The sequence below is a fragment of the Eucyclogobius newberryi genome, unplaced genomic scaffold, assembly GCF_026437365.1.
Source record: "Eucyclogobius newberryi isolate DKJ021-1_F unplaced genomic scaffold, fEucNew1.0.hap1 SCAF_20, whole genome shotgun sequence".
In the NCBI taxonomy this organism is placed as follows: domain Eukaryota; kingdom Metazoa; phylum Chordata; class Actinopteri; order Gobiiformes; family Gobiidae; genus Eucyclogobius; species Eucyclogobius newberryi.
Window position 1 is genome coordinate 14268224 of NW_027315835.1, and position 18598 is coordinate 14286821.

The 18598-nt window shown below is 42.1% G+C and overlaps 2 protein-coding genes across 2 annotated transcripts in view; both read right to left on the reverse strand.

Moving 5' to 3' along the window:
* Positions 1 to 1133: 1133 nt before the first annotated feature.
* Positions 1134 to 3543, reverse strand: chrm3b (cholinergic receptor, muscarinic 3b). Its single transcript, XM_072455558.1, has 4 exons — positions 3284 to 3543; positions 2736 to 3031; positions 1944 to 2527; positions 1134 to 1827 (listed from the first exon to the last, which is right to left on the reverse strand). Exons 1-4 carry the CDS (start codon positions 3488 to 3490, stop codon positions 1412 to 1414), a joined length of 1503 nt encoding a protein of 500 aa, XP_072311659.1. The 5' UTR covers positions 3491 to 3543; the 3' UTR covers positions 1134 to 1411.
* A 1469-nt stretch (positions 3544 to 5012) lies between these two features.
* ryr2a (ryanodine receptor 2a (cardiac)) overlaps positions 5013 to 18598 on the reverse strand; it is a 55076-nt gene continuing 41490 nt past the window's right edge. Inside the window, exons 90-115 of the mRNA XM_072455560.1 lie at positions 17285 to 17365; positions 16979 to 17067; positions 16774 to 16902; positions 16524 to 16628; positions 16039 to 16120; positions 15726 to 15884; positions 15493 to 15647; positions 15181 to 15396; positions 14732 to 15004; positions 14433 to 14639; positions 13677 to 13973; positions 13528 to 13598; positions 13080 to 13236; positions 12920 to 13006; positions 12456 to 12722; positions 12153 to 12283; positions 12023 to 12065; positions 11755 to 11888; positions 11611 to 11671; positions 11276 to 11422; positions 10968 to 11102; positions 9733 to 9889; positions 9300 to 9364; positions 8691 to 8791; positions 8502 to 8553; positions 5013 to 7038 (exon numbers count right to left, since the gene is read on the reverse strand). Coding sequence (XP_072311661.1) covers positions 6943 to 7038; positions 8502 to 8553; positions 8691 to 8791; positions 9300 to 9364; positions 9733 to 9889; positions 10968 to 11102; positions 11276 to 11422; positions 11611 to 11671; positions 11755 to 11888; positions 12023 to 12065; positions 12153 to 12283; positions 12456 to 12722; positions 12920 to 13006; positions 13080 to 13236; positions 13528 to 13598; positions 13677 to 13973; positions 14433 to 14639; positions 14732 to 15004; positions 15181 to 15396; positions 15493 to 15647; positions 15726 to 15884; positions 16039 to 16120; positions 16524 to 16628; positions 16774 to 16902; positions 16979 to 17067; positions 17285 to 17365 — 3497 coding nt within the window. The 3' untranslated portion in view covers positions 5013 to 6942. The remainder of the gene's footprint in view (positions 7039 to 8501; positions 8554 to 8690; positions 8792 to 9299; positions 9365 to 9732; positions 9890 to 10967; positions 11103 to 11275; positions 11423 to 11610; positions 11672 to 11754; positions 11889 to 12022; positions 12066 to 12152; positions 12284 to 12455; positions 12723 to 12919; positions 13007 to 13079; positions 13237 to 13527; positions 13599 to 13676; positions 13974 to 14432; positions 14640 to 14731; positions 15005 to 15180; positions 15397 to 15492; positions 15648 to 15725; positions 15885 to 16038; positions 16121 to 16523; positions 16629 to 16773; positions 16903 to 16978; positions 17068 to 17284; positions 17366 to 18598) is intronic.

Genomic DNA, 18598 nt, shown 5'->3' on the forward strand with positions numbered 1-18598 from the left:
ATAAATATCGGAGTTCCCGACCTAAATTCTGTTATTGACAATGACTCTTGGATGAGAGTCGAAACGTCTATTTTTTTTTTTTTCTAACTGAGTCCAGATGACTACAACTGAAGCTTTTTCTACAATGAACGAAACACAGACACTTAAGTAGAAGTAGATTATTAGATTTTGTTTATTGTAAGCCACAATATTGATCTAAAACGGCTTAGTAATAGAAACAGGTCCAGTGATTCAAAATTGTGGAACTTATAGTGGCATTTCACTGTAACAAGCAGCACATTTGAATTAATCTCATAAATGTTTTTGAAAAGTGGCTAAGTAACATATTAGAATTGCACATGTGTCACTCAGAGTCTTAATGTTTCAAATAAATCACAGTAAGTGCAGGGATGTGAGTGGGGATAGGGGGTAGGTGAAAACCATGTTTGCGGTCTATGATAAAAACTGGAATTTTCTAAGCAGCCTCAATTGCAGGACAATACAGGATTACTACTCAAACATGCATGAATCGATCAAAATACAAGTTTGAGTAGGATAATAATGAGGAAACACCGCTGAAACAAATTAAACGCTCAGCAAAGTTGATTTTGCATAACATGTCTCCTTTAACTGCATAAATGACAGTATGGTGTGCCGGGAAAGAAAGAGTTGCAGTTTTAATCAGTTTTTATTTCACCATCTTATTCATGGAGTCAAGGACTTTTTGGGCTCAAAAGCACTTTAGTACACCATAAATATCAAAACATAGTTCTAAGTGTTTTTTCAGAGTAAGTATTTGTAATATAAAAGGAGAATTTAACTAAAGGCCACAGTATACAAAAACATAAGCTGGTGTTCATATTAAAGGTGTTAAGTTGTGACTACAGATGTCTAAATCTAGTCCACTGCATTACAAAACATTAAACCATTTTAGACAAGACCCCACACACTTATTAGTTGCCTAAATGTGACCATAACATACAAAATCATTCCCTTTTATTTGACTCAAGTTGTGACCACAATTCAAATTCTGCAATTAGGGGATAGGGCTTAATGGCTTATGGAAATATTAGATAACGTAGGCAACATTATTGATAGCAATAGGTTGACAGTTCAGATACTTTGGTATCATTGCTCAGTCTGTCTGTCCTCTGGGGGCCTGAATACAAATGATTATGGGCCCTAAGCATTATTGGCCTTCTCACAGTTGGAAAGTATCTCTCCTGGACTTAAAATAGAAAAGCAATTGTTTTGAGTGGCCAAATGACCACTTAAAACCTGCCCAAGCAAACATAAATTTGCTGGCGACACTGACAAATTAAAGCTCTTCTTTTTGACTTGATTTACTGTGCAGTATATCAGTGTTCATCTTTCAGCTAACTGCTCATAACAATGTTTAATAGAACACAGAGCATAAAGCTTCAATGTGGTCCTATCTGCGGAAGGCCGCTCTGGCCTTCTTGCGCTGACTCCACTGACACAGCAGAATGTCCCTAAAGGTGTCCCTGAAAGTCTTATTGCACAGAGCATAGCACATGGGGTTTATGGTGCTGTTGACGTAGCAGAGCCAGTAGCCCAGAGCCCACAGGCTGTCAGGGATGCAGTTCTGGCAGAAAGTGTTCACCAGTACCATGATGTTATACGGCAGCCATGTGGTGACAAATGCCAGGAGGATGGCGCTTAGAGTCCGAGCAGCCTTCCTCTCGTTGGTCTTCTTCTCATTCCTCCGCTTGTTGATCTCACTCTTAGCCGTGGCCGCGAAACGTTTGGCCACTGTTGCATCCCTTATACTGATGGGAGGCATCTGGACCACTGGAGAGTGCTGTTTCTCCTGGCTCCTGGTTTTGCCTAGAAAGTTGGGAAAAAAATAAATAAATTAAAAATTAAATATACAAACAAACAATCCCAGCATGGCTAAGGCTCTCTGTTTCCTTTTAATACAATGTGTGATGTAGTGTACTGACCTGTTGGAGTGGCAGGAGGTTGAGAGGTGTCTCTCCTTATGGACACTCTGTTGACAGAGTCAGTGCTGCCCTGCCCTATGACTCCCACTGCTCGAGGGGACATGTTAGAAGGGAATGGGCAGCAGAAAGCTCGCAGAGAGTAGGATGGCCCTGTTTGGCCCTGTTTGGACACCTCCTGGGTCTGGTTCAGTTCTACACTGCTGCAGCTCTTGGAGCTCATCTGACGCAACGCGCCCCCATCTGTGTGTGAGGGTCTTGGGGCAGAGCCAGAGCCCTTGAGACCCTGCACGTCTTTAGCTCTCTTCTCTGTTTCCTGGTAGATCCTCCAGAAGAGCACGCTCATGATGGACACAGGGAGGTAGAAGGCAGCAATGGCTGTGCAGAAGGTGATGATGGGCTCTGATAGGAACTGTATGTAGCACTCTGTGGGCTGCACTGTTCGCTCTCCCACAATGTACTGCCAAAAGAGGATGGCTGGAGCCCAGAGAACCAAGGAGACAGACCAGGCCAGACAAATCATCACCATCGCTCGCTTTGTGGTGCGTTTGGCCATGTAGGTTAAAGGTCGAGTCACAGAGAAATACCTAAAAATAAAACAATCAAAGGAATGTCAAAACCGGCTCAAATGGATAAATTCCCACTAAAATTCTCAATATTTTTCCAGGGAATACTGGCTTGAGTTGCGTGTTGGTTGGAACTCAGAGAGCACTACCACCTGCTATACCACACTAATACATTTAGTGTTGTTGGCAGAATCAGTTGAGAAAAGAAAAGGTATTGCAAGTCTCTCACCTGTCGAAGCTGATGACCAACAGGTTCATAACAGAGGCATTGCTAGCCACATAGTCAATGGCGAGCCACACGTCACACACCAGAGGCCCCAGGGCCCACTGGTCCATAATGATGTAGGTGGTGTAGAGGTTCATGGAGAGTGTACCAATGGTCAGGTCTGCAAAAGCCAGGCTGAGGAGGTAGTAGTTGTTCACGGTTTTCAGAGCTTTGTTGATTTTGAATGAGACCAGAACAAGAATATTCCCAACCACTGTGACCAGGGACAGTGAGCCAGTCAGGAAGACTATTAATATAACCTGCAAATACATTCAAGCGAGAGTCTTAAGTTAATACATACGCTTCCATGCACATTAAAAGACACAATTTAAGTATTAGAATCAAATGTTGTAAAATGATTATCATGTGGTCTTTAATACATTTGAGTGTATTAGTTGTGTTCAGAGTGCAGTGCATGTGAGTTACAAAGATAAAATAGTATGGAGATGTTCAGGTTGCTTATGCTCTTTTGATAAACTTCATCTTTTGACAACAACATAATAAAAATGTACCTGCCAGACAGTGTGCCCACCCAACGGGTCAAACTCCCGGGGGGCAGACGCTGGAGTGTAGTTCAGATGACTCATGTTCTCTCTCTGATCAGACCCGCTCCATTCTCTCACAGCAGCCAGTACATCCAGCGGGTGGGGTTCTAACGGTGGGTTCTCACCTGGGGGGCTGGGGTTGGCCTGTGGCACCAAACTAAGGCTGCTTGTCATGTTTCAGACAACACTGGACATCTACAAACAAAGCGCAAGTCCAGTCAGGTTTGGCGAGGAGCCTTTGTACATGAGTGAAATATTGATTGCAAAATGGAATATTAAGTGTCCTCCAATTCACCGGGATAGAACAGCTGGTCTGCAGACTCACGGTTTTGCTGGCTCTGGCATAGATTAGCATAGCCTGTAAAGAAGTCTACATTCACTAATACAGGCTGTACTAATTAAAGCCACAACCACCGCTCTTTTCTTCCATTTTTCAGCAGGAAGCATGTCCTTTTACAGTCAGTGCAGCTTGGGAAACAGGTGTTACAATTATTTGATATTTTAAGGTCTGTTCAAGATGATTTATTATCTATTCTGTAAGGTGAGACCTTGAGATATATCATGTGTGTTCATTAATGTGCACTTTCCCAAGTAGTTCAAAATGTACAGTTGGAATAGAGGACGCAATTACCTGGGTTGTTTTGAAAGTCTTTTGGAGAAATTCCTTTCCATACTGTTTTCCTGTAGTAAACTTGGTGAGATATGCTTCGTGCCTTGTAATTGCAGTTAACATTTGCTTAATTCCTGTGTATATTGATAATCTGCTAATTACTGTTTCATTGGACTTTCTGTTTGTTCTCTGACTTTCTGTTTGTTGAATCAACAATTCTGGGAAGCCCATTGAGGCAACTGCTTTTGTTTTGGGCACTACAAAAATAAATTAGATTAATTCAGCCCATCCTCTGTCCTACCCTCACTGCACTGATGGAAGACCACATCACTACTCTATATTACCAAGCAATAAAATGTAAACTACACAGCTATGGAAACCCCTCAAATTCACTAGGGTAAAATGAATCCTGCCTGCAAACATTTGTTTTAAAATATTCAGCATTTAATCAAAACAGATTATATTCCTGAAATGTCCAGATGAATTTGAAGTAGTTGTGTGATAAAGGCATGTACTCACCTGGGCTGGTCAGCGCTGCTCTCACTCTGAGCTCAGAGTGAGAGCTGGAAAACTGTGGGCCAGAGCTCCTCCTTCCACTGTCCAACCACAACACCAGAACCTCTTCTGTTTTTTCAAGTACTTAATCATGCTTATTTAACATGAAATTCCATTCAATTATATGTATTATGATTAAATATACTGCACTTGGTTTATTGATGACAATAAAGCAACGATATTGTGACATTGTCCAGATGATTACAACTGTGGCCATACCTGCTCGATGCCACAGTAATGCAGCTAGAGGAAATGTGATTGTGTCCTTGGGCAAGATACTTCACCCACACTGCCTAGTAAAGTGCTTTGAGTGCCTTGAAGGTGGAAAAGTGCTATATAAATACATTGTAATTGTTTATTACAATGTGTCTTGTTTATACTACAAAGCCATACTTGGTGCACTTCCTCCTTACATGTGTGCACTTATTTACAAGTTTTGAGTCAAAAGATCACTTGTTGCTCAAATGAGTTGTATGGGGGTCATTTGGGTCAATGGCAGAAATGTTAATTAAACGTCACAATGCAGCTATAAAATGTTTTGTATTTTTATTAATTGAATAAATACATGAATAAAAAGATCATGAATATTAATAAATGCATATTTAAATTTCAGTTTTAATAAGCAAGCTCGAATTTACAATGACCATTCCCTTCATATATTCCTGAAACCTCGCTGACGCAAAGAACATTTCAAGACTACAAACATTTTATTCTAAATATACAATCATTATCCGATAACTCTGTGCACGGTGTACATTTTGGATTGTTTGGTCATTTGAGTTGATTAGACAGGACAACAAAGAAGCCATTAAGATTAAAGGTGAGCAGAGGCGGAGTCCAGACCTCCACCTACAGCGCTGAGGTGGGCTGTCTGTAAATGTGCTCTGTATGTGCCACATGCTCTATGAACTGAATATACAAAAGGGTCCTTTTAGAATATTATCATAAACCTGCAGGAAACATGCAAAGTGTTCCTAGGCTACTAAGAACACAATTTATTTTAACATAGCATTCCTCAAAAAGTTAAAAAATACATCTGCACACATGCCCATGGTCGTGTGAACTGCTCTGGGCTCATTCCCATCATAGGACCGCTGTCACACAGGTCAGTGCGGCTGCAGCGTGGACACAGACAGAACAACTCTCGCCTTCACAGTAATTATCATCAGAAACTATTAAACCTATGCATGTAAAATCCACAATCTTCATGTTTATTTGGTGGAGGGTGTTCAACAGTGGAGTTCAATCATACAAATTGGCAATAAATGCGTGAGCAGTAAGCTGATGGAGGTGCCCATTACTTTGGATGTGTCAGCACAAATCCTGTTTCCCCACTTTGCCCACACCTAAAGCATTCCCAGACAGCAGTAGGACACAAAAGGGTGACTGCTGTGATGAGGACACGCTCTATCTAGAGGCCACTGCTGTTACCGAAGGGTTCTCACGTCAACTGGAAGACATCTGTAGTGAAGAGTGTGAAGATATAAGGTTTGAATACGTCACTGCACAACTACGTGTCCAGGCCATAGGGGGAGTGTAGAGTGGCCACAGAGTGGACATGTCCATCTGCACCATGAGGCCTTGGCTTAAGGCACTGGTTCCTGTCTGCTCCTTGAATCTACTGCCCCCTAATTACAATATATTTAGACGCTCAATCTTCTCACTCCGCAACTTTGGTATTGCTTTCCCTCAGCAGCACCTGGAGAACGCATGCATCTACCAGAGACGCTCATGGCTCTTCACTATAAGAACAGTGTGTCAGGTCCATTGATAGCAATGACCTCAGTTAAAGTGCACATTGTTAATTAAATGATACAAAGTGAAAGTAAGATTCTTTGTCACTGGTAAAAGTTGAGCATCTGAGTACACTTTGTTTTTTAAATGTTTTACATGAAAAATACCAATGTAATACTGTAGTTTATTGCAGAAAGTAATAAACTAGACAATGGTCTATCCATTCATCAACAGTGAAAAGGTTGGAAATGGTCTTCAGTATGAACAGAATGAAGGTCTGTGATCACTTCTTAGTGGTCCTGAGTGCTCAGGCACAATAAAAGCTTATGATGCACATACTACTTTGAACTTGACAGTTCATTTTTATTATAGAGTAGTTGTGACAGTTTCTCTCCTGTTCTTTCAGATACTCAGGAGTACAGCCAGTCTCAGCATAGAGGAGGGGTCGTGCTGGTTCCGGGGTGGGCTTGAGGCGATGGAAGAGTTATTGCGAAATGCTTCATTGGAGCTCAACATGTGCCCACATGCAACGTGCATTAAACAGAAGTCGACACGAGAAGAGATCCCAAACCAGCAGTGAGTTGGTCCAGTTATGAGCCCTAGCCCATGTCTGTGCTGTTCAGATGAGCATTTCAGTCAAACAAAACAGTGTCTCAGTGTGCTGCAGGCGCCCGAACCAGGGCCTTCACTTAGAGGAGGAAACAGTAGCAGATTATCTGACTGAGAATCAATTAAGCTGATCCTCATATTGTTTACGGAAACAGTCTCCAGCAGGAAAGAACTCCCAGCAGCGCTCCTGATACATCTTCCACACATAGGACTCCTGTGGACAGAGGGCATACATTTAAACCAGGTTTAGAATATCTATTGATCTGCTATATAATTCTAATCTAAAACTGTGGATCATTAAATTATATTGTAGACATTTTAAAATCGCAATCATGATCTAAAACAAATTAATAAGAAACTTCTGGGTTGAAAACAGGCCCCTTTATGGTACGTTAATGTACATTACCCTAACCTTACCCAACTTAACCATGTAGTTATTGTAATTGAATAAATGATAAAAAAAAAAAAAAAAACATTTATTAAAACTGTATTCCGCTTTTTGCCACCAGATGTGGCGGAATGGAACTTAGCAGCCAACAGCAGTGAACCTACAATCCATACAGTGCAGCTGGCATTTGGGGCAAAATGGCTTAGTTTAAGAAAAAATAAATAAAAAGTGTAGAGCAGTTGGTGTAACACGGGGAGCGGTGAACTTACTCAAATACACATGAATCCCTTTAAATACAACTTCGAGTGGTTAAATGAAAAGGGGAAACAATCTTAATATGGCCTATCTTATCTTAAAAGCTCCTAAAAGTTGTGATGGACAAAGTGAGGCTTAATGAAACAGCATTTGAACCAAATGTGCCGAGGCTTCCATATACTTGAGGACTACAACATCCACAGTGGTTCGAACCACATCCTATGTAAATAAAAGAAAATGACTTCACATTTTATGTGAAAGCATTATCAATGCATTTGTGTTTGTAAAATAATATGAAAATAATAAAATAAAAGCAATGAAATTTTTACATTTTAGGTTTTTATTTTATTAAGTTTTGTGGAGTCTATTTTCTTTAATTTATTTGTGCTTTTATTCTCCAACTTTTGAAAAATAGCTAAATTAGCTCAGGGTAAAATGGACAAATATTAGTCCCGCACGAGGCGGGTCTCGAACTCAGAGGCTAACCGCTGCACAACGTGACACTATCACCAGCGCTTGCCGTCTCATTCCGTGGTGTGTCGGGTTCTCAGTTTGGGGAAGTTGCACAGAAGTGATGAGGATGTGATTAGGCCTAATGATGTGTCTTTTAACAAACCCTCAATATAGGACTGACATACAAACACGGCTTTTTTAAATTCAGGTTGAGACTTTATGAAGTCAAAAGATGTTGCTGTTTTGTGGTTTGTTGAAAGCCCTGACAATAAACTAATTGACAGACACGAGACAAAAGCCCAAATTGAAACACATCAGCGGTTCAGGAACCATCTAGGGCTCATGACAAGCTTTTAGAATCATGTTTGGAGCATTGTTTTGAAGCGCATGCGTTTTGGGGCTTCAAATTTGTGCTGAAACGGCCATTTCAATATGGCCATCAGTACCGCTTTTCCATAATAGATCTCCTTTAAGAGATCCTGCAAGCTGGCACTTCCATTGTAACATGTGTGGATCTCACATGATCACTACCCCTGCATAAATGAAGAGATAGATGGTCTTTTGGGGATTAGGGGGATTACCTGGCCAGTGTGCTCTGTCTCGTCTTTGTTGATCAAATACATCACAAAGAATCTGAAATACAGGACAGAAAAGTTGAAACCGAACAAAAGAAGTCCCAAACACAGATAAACAATAGCTCTTAAATAATAGAAACAAAAACTTAAAGTCTGTGGTCCTGGCACAGTCTTGGACACAGATGTGATACTCACAGGTAGTTTGCCAAGTTGTGCTCCTGAAGAGTGTGTGTTTCAAATCCATGAGGCACTGTATCGAAATAGTCATTTCCAATTCCACAGATAAAGCATTTGGTCTGGAAGAAACATGATGTGAAGCCATCAAATATGTGAAAGAGGGCAGATAAAATAAGAGATCAGTGTTTTGGTCTCCTCTCAGTATGATAGGTGTCCCTGGATCTGGTTTTAGTTCCTTGTTTTCGGTTTCTTGTGTGTTTTTGTTTTTTACCCAGTTCATGTCCTTTATTTAGACATGTCTTTTGTGTGCTTGTTTTTCAGTTTGACTTCCTGTCTGTTAATTGTAACACCTGTTGTGTCCCCTGGTGTATTTAAGCCCCATGGTTTCCCTTTGTTGGTCCATTGTCTTTGTCTTGTCCTATTACATGTAAAGTACTTTGTTTTTGCATTTCATCTCTGGATTATTTTGACATTTTGTTTCATACATGTTTTTATTTTGAGCAGTTTTGCATTTTGGAAGGTTCTTTTGATTGTTCCTGTGTGACCACATGCTGCCACATGCTGTGTCTCCCTATTCCCCAGAATTTTGAGAACACATTAAATATGTTCAAAAAACTAAAAATTCACCTCCATGTCTTCCTTCACTTGTTCCTGTTGATCTCGCAGTTCTCCAAAGGCGTCGATGATTAGACCTGCACAGAAGAAAGTCAATACTAACAGTCATATGTAATCTTGAGTAATTTCCCAGTCGTTTTCTAAATGCCTGAGTTTGCTGCAATGCAATTCTTATGCATGTGTGGTCCTTTTGACTGCCTCGGGCTGGCCAAACGGTGCCCTTCACTCCCAGGTAGTCAGATAATGGACATGATTTCCTTGTAGAACTACTGCACTGGCTCCTGTCACGGCATTAAACTTTAATGCTTTAATTATTAAAGCATGCAAAGGTGCTGTGTTTTATATAGTTTTCACTAGGGCCAAACTGCTATGTAGTCATTTAAACGTGAGAGTCTGTGGTAGTAATGATGAAGATCTGCAAAATATTGAAAGCGGAGGGGCCTACCCTGGATGATGGCCAACAGGATGACGATAACAAAGAAGAAGAAGGTGATATCAAAGATGATTCGGTAAATCTCATATTCGTCTCCGGCCGGGTCCTCAATCTGATCCCCAATGCCTCCACCCGCACGCACACCCACATACATGTGGAACATGTAGCACTGCAAGACAGAGAGGACGCACTAAGCACAACGGAGAGTATAGAGAGTAACCAGGAAAGAGTACCAATAGAGAGCACACAGTAAAGAGTGCGTGGGCTGGATAAGATCTGAATATAGATTGAAGCTTGCTAATAACACTGAGGTCCATCTAAAAGTCCAAAAGGAAATGGGCCGTGATGTGGGTCCCACATTGTGCCAATGGTTATTGTAAGGGATTTTCTTTGGCCACAGTCTGGTGTTGCCCACACACACAGACACACACGCACTCACACAACCGTCACCCAGCCCCTTAGAAGGACAGGAGCCGAGGAGCTGTTCCGGGTGGCTGGCTGAGAGGATTACAGTCTGTCCTGGGCTTTCCGGGTGACTCCTTCCCACTGCAGCCCCCTGTTCACCCCTGCACCACGGCCTTATATAGTGTACTGTAGAAGGAACAGCTGCTCCCACTGCTCTACAGTCAGACATATTGCTCTATACTTACTCTGATGTTGAGTGATGTGCTTTCACAGCCAACTATCTATACATGCTCTGAATTTGTGTCATTTACCTTAAAAGCGCATTATGTAATTAACTTGTCCTGCATGGAAAATTGTATTGCTTTGCCTGGAATGTTCCACAAAATGGTATTGGATGTATCTATCTTGCATTCATTAAATTACCTTGAAAAGCTTTCATTTTTACAGTGGAGGGCTTGCTTCTCCACAGTGACCTATAACTTGGTCTGGTTGTCTCCCTGGAGATAAATGGGTTCAATGCCATGTTGTGGAACATCATAGACAAAGTAATAACATCTCCATGAAAAGAAGCAGATGGCGGACCTTCACCCGGTTACATTAATTGAATTGTTTTTGACTATATATATTTGTTTCAATCAGTAAAGTCAAACCAAACCTGGCACAATTCATTGCAATAGTATAAACAGTATAAATTCAACAGTATGTCGCATATAAAAAGGAGAGAAGTCATTTATGGGGTCATGTCATGTTATTATATACTACATGGAGGCTGCATGTGAGAAACAGCCCTGTGCATTGAGGCCAGACCCTCAGCCCGTAGAAGGAGCCCCAGAGCAGCTCACCGTCAGCATGTCGTCACACTTCATGTCCGGCAAGTCCCCGTCCTCACTTTTGTTGTAGAACTTTCTGAAGAAGTTAAATGCCACCACAGTGTAGAGATAGACCACCACAGCCAGGAGCCCCACCGTCAACACCAGCTGCAGAGGAGGAGGAGCAAGACTTATTCATGCACAGGATAGAGTAAGAACCTGTTCACTGGGAGATATTTTGAAGATTTAATTAAACTAAATCTGCCGTAGCTACCCAATTTTGAGACATAGCACAATAGGTTTTTTAAAGATGGAAACTGTCCAAAGTTTGCCCTTCGTACCTGCTTCCCATTGTGAGTGACAGAGGAGAGGATGGTGCGCAGCGTTTTGAAGCCCATGGCAATGTCCAGCAGGTGAGCCGCAAAGAAAAAGTTGTTGTAGTGTCCCAGGATGGACATGGTCATGTACCAGGCCAGGTACAGAAAGGACTGAAGGAGAGAACAGGTCGTTTGAGGTGAACATCTGTCCCAAACCTGAACAGTGTCTGCACTTTTACTTAAACAAATTTAACAACATTGAGTACGTACTACTTCAAAAACTAGGTATACAGTAGAAAATGAAAGGTGTTAAGTGCAACAGTTCCATGAGAGGCCGGGGTGAGCTTCTCTGCACTTACATTGTCAGTGAAAACCACTCCCAGCTTCCAAATCTGGTACTTGACATCGATGGAATTGAGTCTATTAAAAGAAATAAAATTAAATCTATCTGTTTGCATGTGGCACGCCAGGCCACCTGGGCCAGGTGATGAAGCAATACTCACACAGCGGCCAGTGAGCTGTCTCTACGAGGCTTCCTCTTCTTCTGAGAGTCGCTGAAGTCCAGTGCTGCCTTGTCCATTCCCAGAAGCTCACTGATGCGGTCATGACCATAAAACTCTCCATATTTATCCATCACCTGACAACAAACATACAGTGAGTCACAGGACCTATACAATTGTATGTTTAATTTCACTAATAGATCATTGAAATAAGTCATCGGCACGTGATCAGTTGTAATATCCCATAGTAGTCATTTTAAGCCAAACATACCTTTCTTTTCACAAATTTGTCCCAGTAATTGTTTGGAAATGATCTACACAGCACAAAACAACATGCAATTAAATTTGGATGTTATGTAAGTATAATTTTGAACAATATATGAGGAATATGTGCTTCTCACTGTGTGTTTATGACCAGCCGATCCCACTGTCCCTTAATGTCATCTTCTGACGGTTGTTCTGTTATGTATAGACCATCAAATTCAAGCTTCCGGGCCACTTCCTTTTCCCTTTTAAATATAACCAGGGGAACCTGAAACACACCATCAGAAGTGGGAAGTACAGGGACATTACATTTCATGCCATGTGTCCAAGTCTTATTTAATACTGTTAGAAATATCATCTTATCTATTCACATTTAGAAATATTTCATTTGTGGATATGCAGATATATTATATTCTTGTTGTGTGGTGCTGAGGACATGCCTTGAGACAGTAGTATCCAATGATGCAGAAGAAGGAGATGACAGTATGCAGAATAGCCAGGATTCTCAGTGTTGGCTCCATGTAGCCACTACTCTCTTCTAGAACAAACCGCACTGTGGCCGGTTTGCGGGACAGCCCTGAGTGGGCCAAAACATCAGCCTGAGCTTCTCCCAGGACCTGTCCTTCCACTGAGTCTGCCTGGACTGTACTATCAGGGGGGCTGGGGGACGCTCTCTCCTCCACCACTGAGGCTGAGGCCGTGGACACCTGTGGCAAAAGAGTGAATGTTGTCACTGCCAAAATCATTCAAAGCGGAGTAAGAACAAAAGGGAGCAACATCACATTCAGGTTGAGCCCACAGATGTAACAAAATGATCACTTCCATGCATGGGCCATGGTATACAGTATAAAGATAACCATGTGCTGTTTTTACCTTTACATGAACAAACTTGAGATAGTCTTACCTTATAGAAAAGGAGGATGAAGTTGATGGCAAAGGCCACTAGAAGTGCAAGCATCCTCATGTTGTAAAAGTTTCTGGCAAAGTAGTTCTATGGCGAGCAGAGACAGAGCACAATGAAGGGTCTGCATAAAGCATGGACTGAACAGGGCTGCAGAACCTACCAGCATCTTCCTCTGATAGGCCAAGATCTTCTTCCAGAACGCAGACTCCTGCTGGTCCGCCTCATCTGATCTGGAGACGCGCTGCCGTCTTACTTTGGGCTTTTCCTTCACGTTCTTCACAATCTGTTGTTTGTCTTTTTCCACATGTTCTGTCCTACTTTCAAAAACAATCCAAATTAATATATATTCATATATATCTACTTTCCTTTAAAAAAGTTGATTAAAGAGGGTTGTTAATTATTCCTATCATTAATGGACCATTTTTGACCCATCACAGAGGAGTTTTGCCAGCATCCTTCAACAATGTATGACTCCCCACTGATTTCTGACTCTTTCCCTATAACACTGCAATAAGCTAAAATTGCATCTCACACTCCTTGTCTGGACATGGAGAAGGTCACAAAGAAACCTACACAACCTACACAAAGAAAATAAAATTATAGCATACTCAGATTTATTGTCTGTGTCACATGAAGCATCGGCGCTTGGAGACTTTCCCTCGGGGGGTGAGCTCTCGGACTAAAACAAGGACAGAAAGACATTTTTCAGTGTATGTGAGGGCATATTCTTGGATTATTTACAAGAACTTATGCTCACCAGGTGGCGCTGTCGGAGTTCTGTCGGAGGAGTGGCTGGGGGCACAGGGCTGTTGAGCAGCTGGGTCAGACTGGCATTGGGATTGTGGGGGGTGATCTTGTACTGGCCTCCTTCACGTCTCAGGTCCAGGCCAAAGATGTCTGACAGCAGCTCAGTCTCACTGGTGTTCACCACCAAGTCTGCCAGGTCCGCCAAGTCCTCTTTAGCTGAGCTCCTCTCAGACCTCCTGTCCCGCTCCCCTTCCCCTCGCACTTCATCCTGGGTGGGGTCTGGCATGTTGGCTAACAGCTCTGATACCTGGAGGAGCAATTCACCACATCAACACAGTTATGTCCCCAAACTGTATGTTGGGTATTTCTCTATTTTAATATTGAAATCCCTCAGCTTCTGTGATCATTTTTTGCACATAGGTCTAACCGAAAAGTTAAAAAGTAGATATCTTAAGAATTATGATGTCGCAAGTTCCTGTGGGCAGTTGTGGCAAGCACTCTTAACTTAAAGATGCACTTTGTAACTTTTCTGGTCTCGCCACCTGGTTGTCTACAAGGAGGTGTTATTGCTTTGCCAGGAATGTTGCACAATGGGGCATTAAATGTATTTATCTCCATGAAAACAAGCAAGTATTACTACCAGGCCAAATTACAGGTAAGATCTGTGGAGAAGCAATCACACTCACAATAAGAATGTTTTTTTCCCTCCCAATAAAAACACCGGCACTTGAATGAATGCTTGGATACATTTAAAACTGGAACTCACCTTTATGGTCTTGGCCCCCTCCACCAAGTTTCCACCCATGAATGTGTTGTAGAATATTCGACAGAAGCCTCTGGCCACACTGAAGGCCATGTGGAGCAGGCCCAGGAGGATGGCACAGTAACAGGACAACAGTGTGCCCACCAGCTCTCTCAGCGTCATGTTCTTCACCCTCTTCATCTGCTTCTTCAGGCTCTTCACAGACAGCACCTACACACATAAAACGCATCCTGCAATCTCCATTACCAGTGTCAAAGGCCTGCCCATTTTCACGGGAATGTCTCTATGTTGTGATGGTTTACCTTGATGAGCAGAAGTAGGTTGTAGCGAAGAGTGACCAGAGCCATACAGACCGTGTTGAGAGTTAAGAAGCCCAAGTCAGAGGTGTCGTCATCAGGCCGTTCTTTCTCACTCTCCTCTTTCATCATGGAGCGCTCTCCTGCATCAGACATCTGCGCGGCTAGCTGCATCTCAAAGATGGTGTCCTCACAGAAGTTCACAAACAGCTCCATCTTCTCCTTCTCTCCACCTTCATTCACCACATCAAAGATGAACTGACGCTTGGATTCTTTTACCTGGTCAGACACAACACTTTGTAGTAAGACCAAAATAAGATTCATATTCTGTTCTGAGAAGGAGATTACGAGCAGGCAGGGAAGTTCTTGTCCTGATTATGACTTTAACACAAGTTAGAGGCAGAAGAAGGCCCGGTGAGCTCTAACTGTAGTCACTCTCGCAGCTTAGAACTCACCTGTGGTTTCTCCCATTGTGTGCGACTAGACTCGCTGATTTCAAAATACACCCTCTCAATGCGTTTGGCGCTGCCCATGATTTCAATCCTGCCCAGAAATGGCTGGAAATAGTTGAGTACGCTGTCTGCCAGCTCCAGGAAGGTCTGCAGGCGACAGTCATGAGGCATGTGCTCTGACAAGTTTGTCAGCAGGACGGCCACATTGAAGCCTATATCCTTCACAAACAAACAACATTTTAGGATCTTGCTTGGCAAAGCCATGTTTGAATAATCCCAGGAGGAGGATTAAAACACTGTCAACAAGAGCTATACCTTTGCCGGCTCATGAAAGCGCTGCACAAACTCCTCATAATCGAGCAGTTCATTTTCGTCAGTCTCAGCACAGGACAGCAGAAAGTCTGTCTCTGAGGGAGTATAGTGCTTATGACTCTCCATGGCCTTGTGAAAGTCCCTTTTAGAGATCACACCTGTAATTCGGGATAGTTACAAGTTACACGTCATCCTTCACTAGCATGTGCAATGACAATCGAATCAGAAATACAAACCTTTTCCATCTTGATCATACTCCTTGAAGGCATCAGACGAGGTAAGGTCTTTCAGTTTGAGAAACATGTCAAAGAATTTGAGGATCATCTCCACATTGTTGGAGGACTCCACCAGCATGTCCACCATCTGCTTACCAATGGTACCATTCACCACATTACCTGAAAGTTCAAAATCAAACACAGGTTGATCAACCAGGTGAGCCACAGAGACACCTGAGGAGCTGAAGGAACTGAGGACATGAGCTGGGCCAGGATCTGTTTGGACAGCGACTTTGAAGACCTGACCTCCAGTTTATCTATTTATGACGTGTACCTTCCAGCATGGACAGCAGCATGACCACCATGTCCTTCTGAAGATCCATCAGTTCTTTCAGTAGGTCAATTTGACTGGAGTCCTATTAAAAAAAAAAAAAAAAACATTCTCACTTTTATTTTACAGATTTGTGATCGTATAGGCAAGGCAAGGCAAGTTTATTTGTAGAGCACATTTCATACACAAGGCAATTCAAAGTGCTTCACACAGCAGGAAAAATGCATTAAAATCACAAAGAAATTACAGAAACAGAAATAAAATAAAATTAACTAAATTAAAAATTATCAATCCAACTGATTTTCTAAACTAATAAAATCACAAACAAAAGAGAAGAGTGCAAAGAAAAAATCCTTTCAGTCATATGCACAGCTAAACAAAACAGTTTTTAGCTTAGATTTGAGCATTGTCAGAGTAGAAGCCTGTCTCACATCTTCAGGAAGACTGTTCCAGATTTTAGCTGCAAAAAACTGAAATGAAGCACTGACCTGGGAGAGCTTCATCTGCATATGAGCAAAGACATGCAGGAAGCCCACCACAGCATCCCACAGACGACTATGAGCCAAGCTCTGCTGGTTGCCTGTGCACGGTCCCTATAAAGGCAAGGGAAACACATCATACTCACAAAAAAAACAATACCTGACTCAAATGTATAGTTTTTCATTTGGTAAAAGAAAGGAGGTTGTTCCAGTAGACTAGATTAGGTGCAGTTAAATTAGGTCAATTGAAAGTTTGTACCTGGATATACTCTGTGAGCGTGTTGAATACTTGTTTTGCAACATTTATGGCTTTGGAGAAGTTCCTCTGTCCCTGCTCATCGATGACATCTTTGCCAGAATAATACCAGTAGAAGTCACTGATTGACTCCTACACAGATATCAGAGGCCTTTAGAATAACACAACCACCGTACTGAGCAGATCCTTCAGAAATAAGAGTTACGACCTGGACGCGCAGCAGGTAGTCCACTGTAGAGATGATTATGTTGACAGTCGTATTGTTTCCGGTCTGTGTCCTCAGGTAGTTCTGGAAATCTAAAAAAAGAAAACAGTCATGGTGAACAGGTGCTGATTTCAGATGACGTCTGACTGATTGGACAAATGCTGAGCTTGTAAAATCAATGAAATACCAACTCAACCCTGTTTTGGCCTAAATGTAATCTCAAACCTTTAGGCCAAAACTGGGTTAAGATGGTATATTTGGAGATGCCCTTTAAAATAGTGCGGCTGTGTAAGGGATACTTAAACAAACCTGAATTGTGTCCTTCACAGAGCAGCTGCAGGAAGCGGAACAGGTCACACGTGAACTGATCATCCTGCATGACCTTCTCTCCTGGAGGTGGAATAAATAGCCAAACAGGCAGACAGAGCCCATGCACAAGCAGGACAGCCAGGGAGGGGGTACAGGAAGATGAGAGTGAACAAGAATTCAGAAGAGATGTGCCAAGTCACTTCCAGCACACACTTCCTAATGAGCAGTGGAAAACCACGGCACTCTCAGAACTCACCAAGCAGCACTAAAGCCACGCTTCCACTGGGCAGAACACATGACCTGGTGTGGCACAGACTATTGGGACAAAGTCCACAGAGACTTGTTTACTACTTCATCATGTTTAACCAAATTTGTTACTGTTCATACAGGATAGCACTGCAGTTGTATAACTGACAAGTGCACTGTGCCAACACAGATAATACATTCCAATAGAAGCATGCCTTAATGCTGACGTCTTCTTTAGGAGTAAGAGCAGATAAAAAAGAGCTGCAGATAGTTGTGGGGATTAATAAAATGTGGTTTTGACCCAGAAAATGGAGAAAGAAACACAATGAGAGGAAGGTAAGACACCAAAAGGACTCTAAATACAAATAACACACAGCGTATACACACAAATGTGCACAGGACAGCAAACTGAGAAGAGTGAGAACTACCTGTGTTACAGTGATACTTGATTCTTGCATAAATTACATGCTGCCCTGTCCAGTGAACAGACCAGGGCATAGTGAGGTGTACCAGCATCAAGGCTCCACACAGGGACTACTGCTACTATGTATTAAACTGAATCTATTCTGCAACAAGCGCAAACAAAGGATGGGGAAAACTAGTCTTTGAATACAAACGCAAATGCAAAAATTTAACTAATAATGTTTGTATTAAATTTATAGTATAGCTGTTGAACTGCAAAAGGGCTGTTTTTGTGGTGTTGAACCTACAGAGCCACAGGGAGAACATGTAAACTCCACCCACACATGGCCCACACGAGTCAGGAATAATCCCCAGAACTCATGAGGCAGGACAGCTTATGCTAAACAGTAGAAATGTGTACAACATACGTACTGTATATGCTAAAGGACTGATGAAACTCACTATAAAACATTGATCATTGTTATCTTTTTAGTTAAAGTTTTAAGGATAGAAAACATATGACACAAAAAACTTGTGTCAAACAAAAAACAAAGTACTTGAACAGACAAACACCAACACATGACCAAATCCAGACACAAGAGATGTGACGGAGCAGAGGAGGACAGAGGGAAGACGCCTCTGGATTAGTGTTTATCCTGTACCAGA

Bases quoted from the DNA above. Each gene is read 5' to 3' on its own strand.
- chrm3b (XM_072455558.1), bottom strand. From the start codon at position 3,490: ATGACAAGCAGCCTTAGTTTGGTGCCACAGGCCAACCCCAGCCCCCCA. The intron at 2,528-2,735 runs GTGAGAGACTTG...TTTTATTTTTAG, and splicing joins TTGGTCATCAGCTTCGACAG to GTATTTCTCTGTGACTCGAC. The intron at 1,828-1,943 runs GTCAGTACACTA...CCAACTTTCTAG, and splicing joins ACCTCCTGCCACTCCAACAG to GCAAAACCAGGAGCCAGGAG.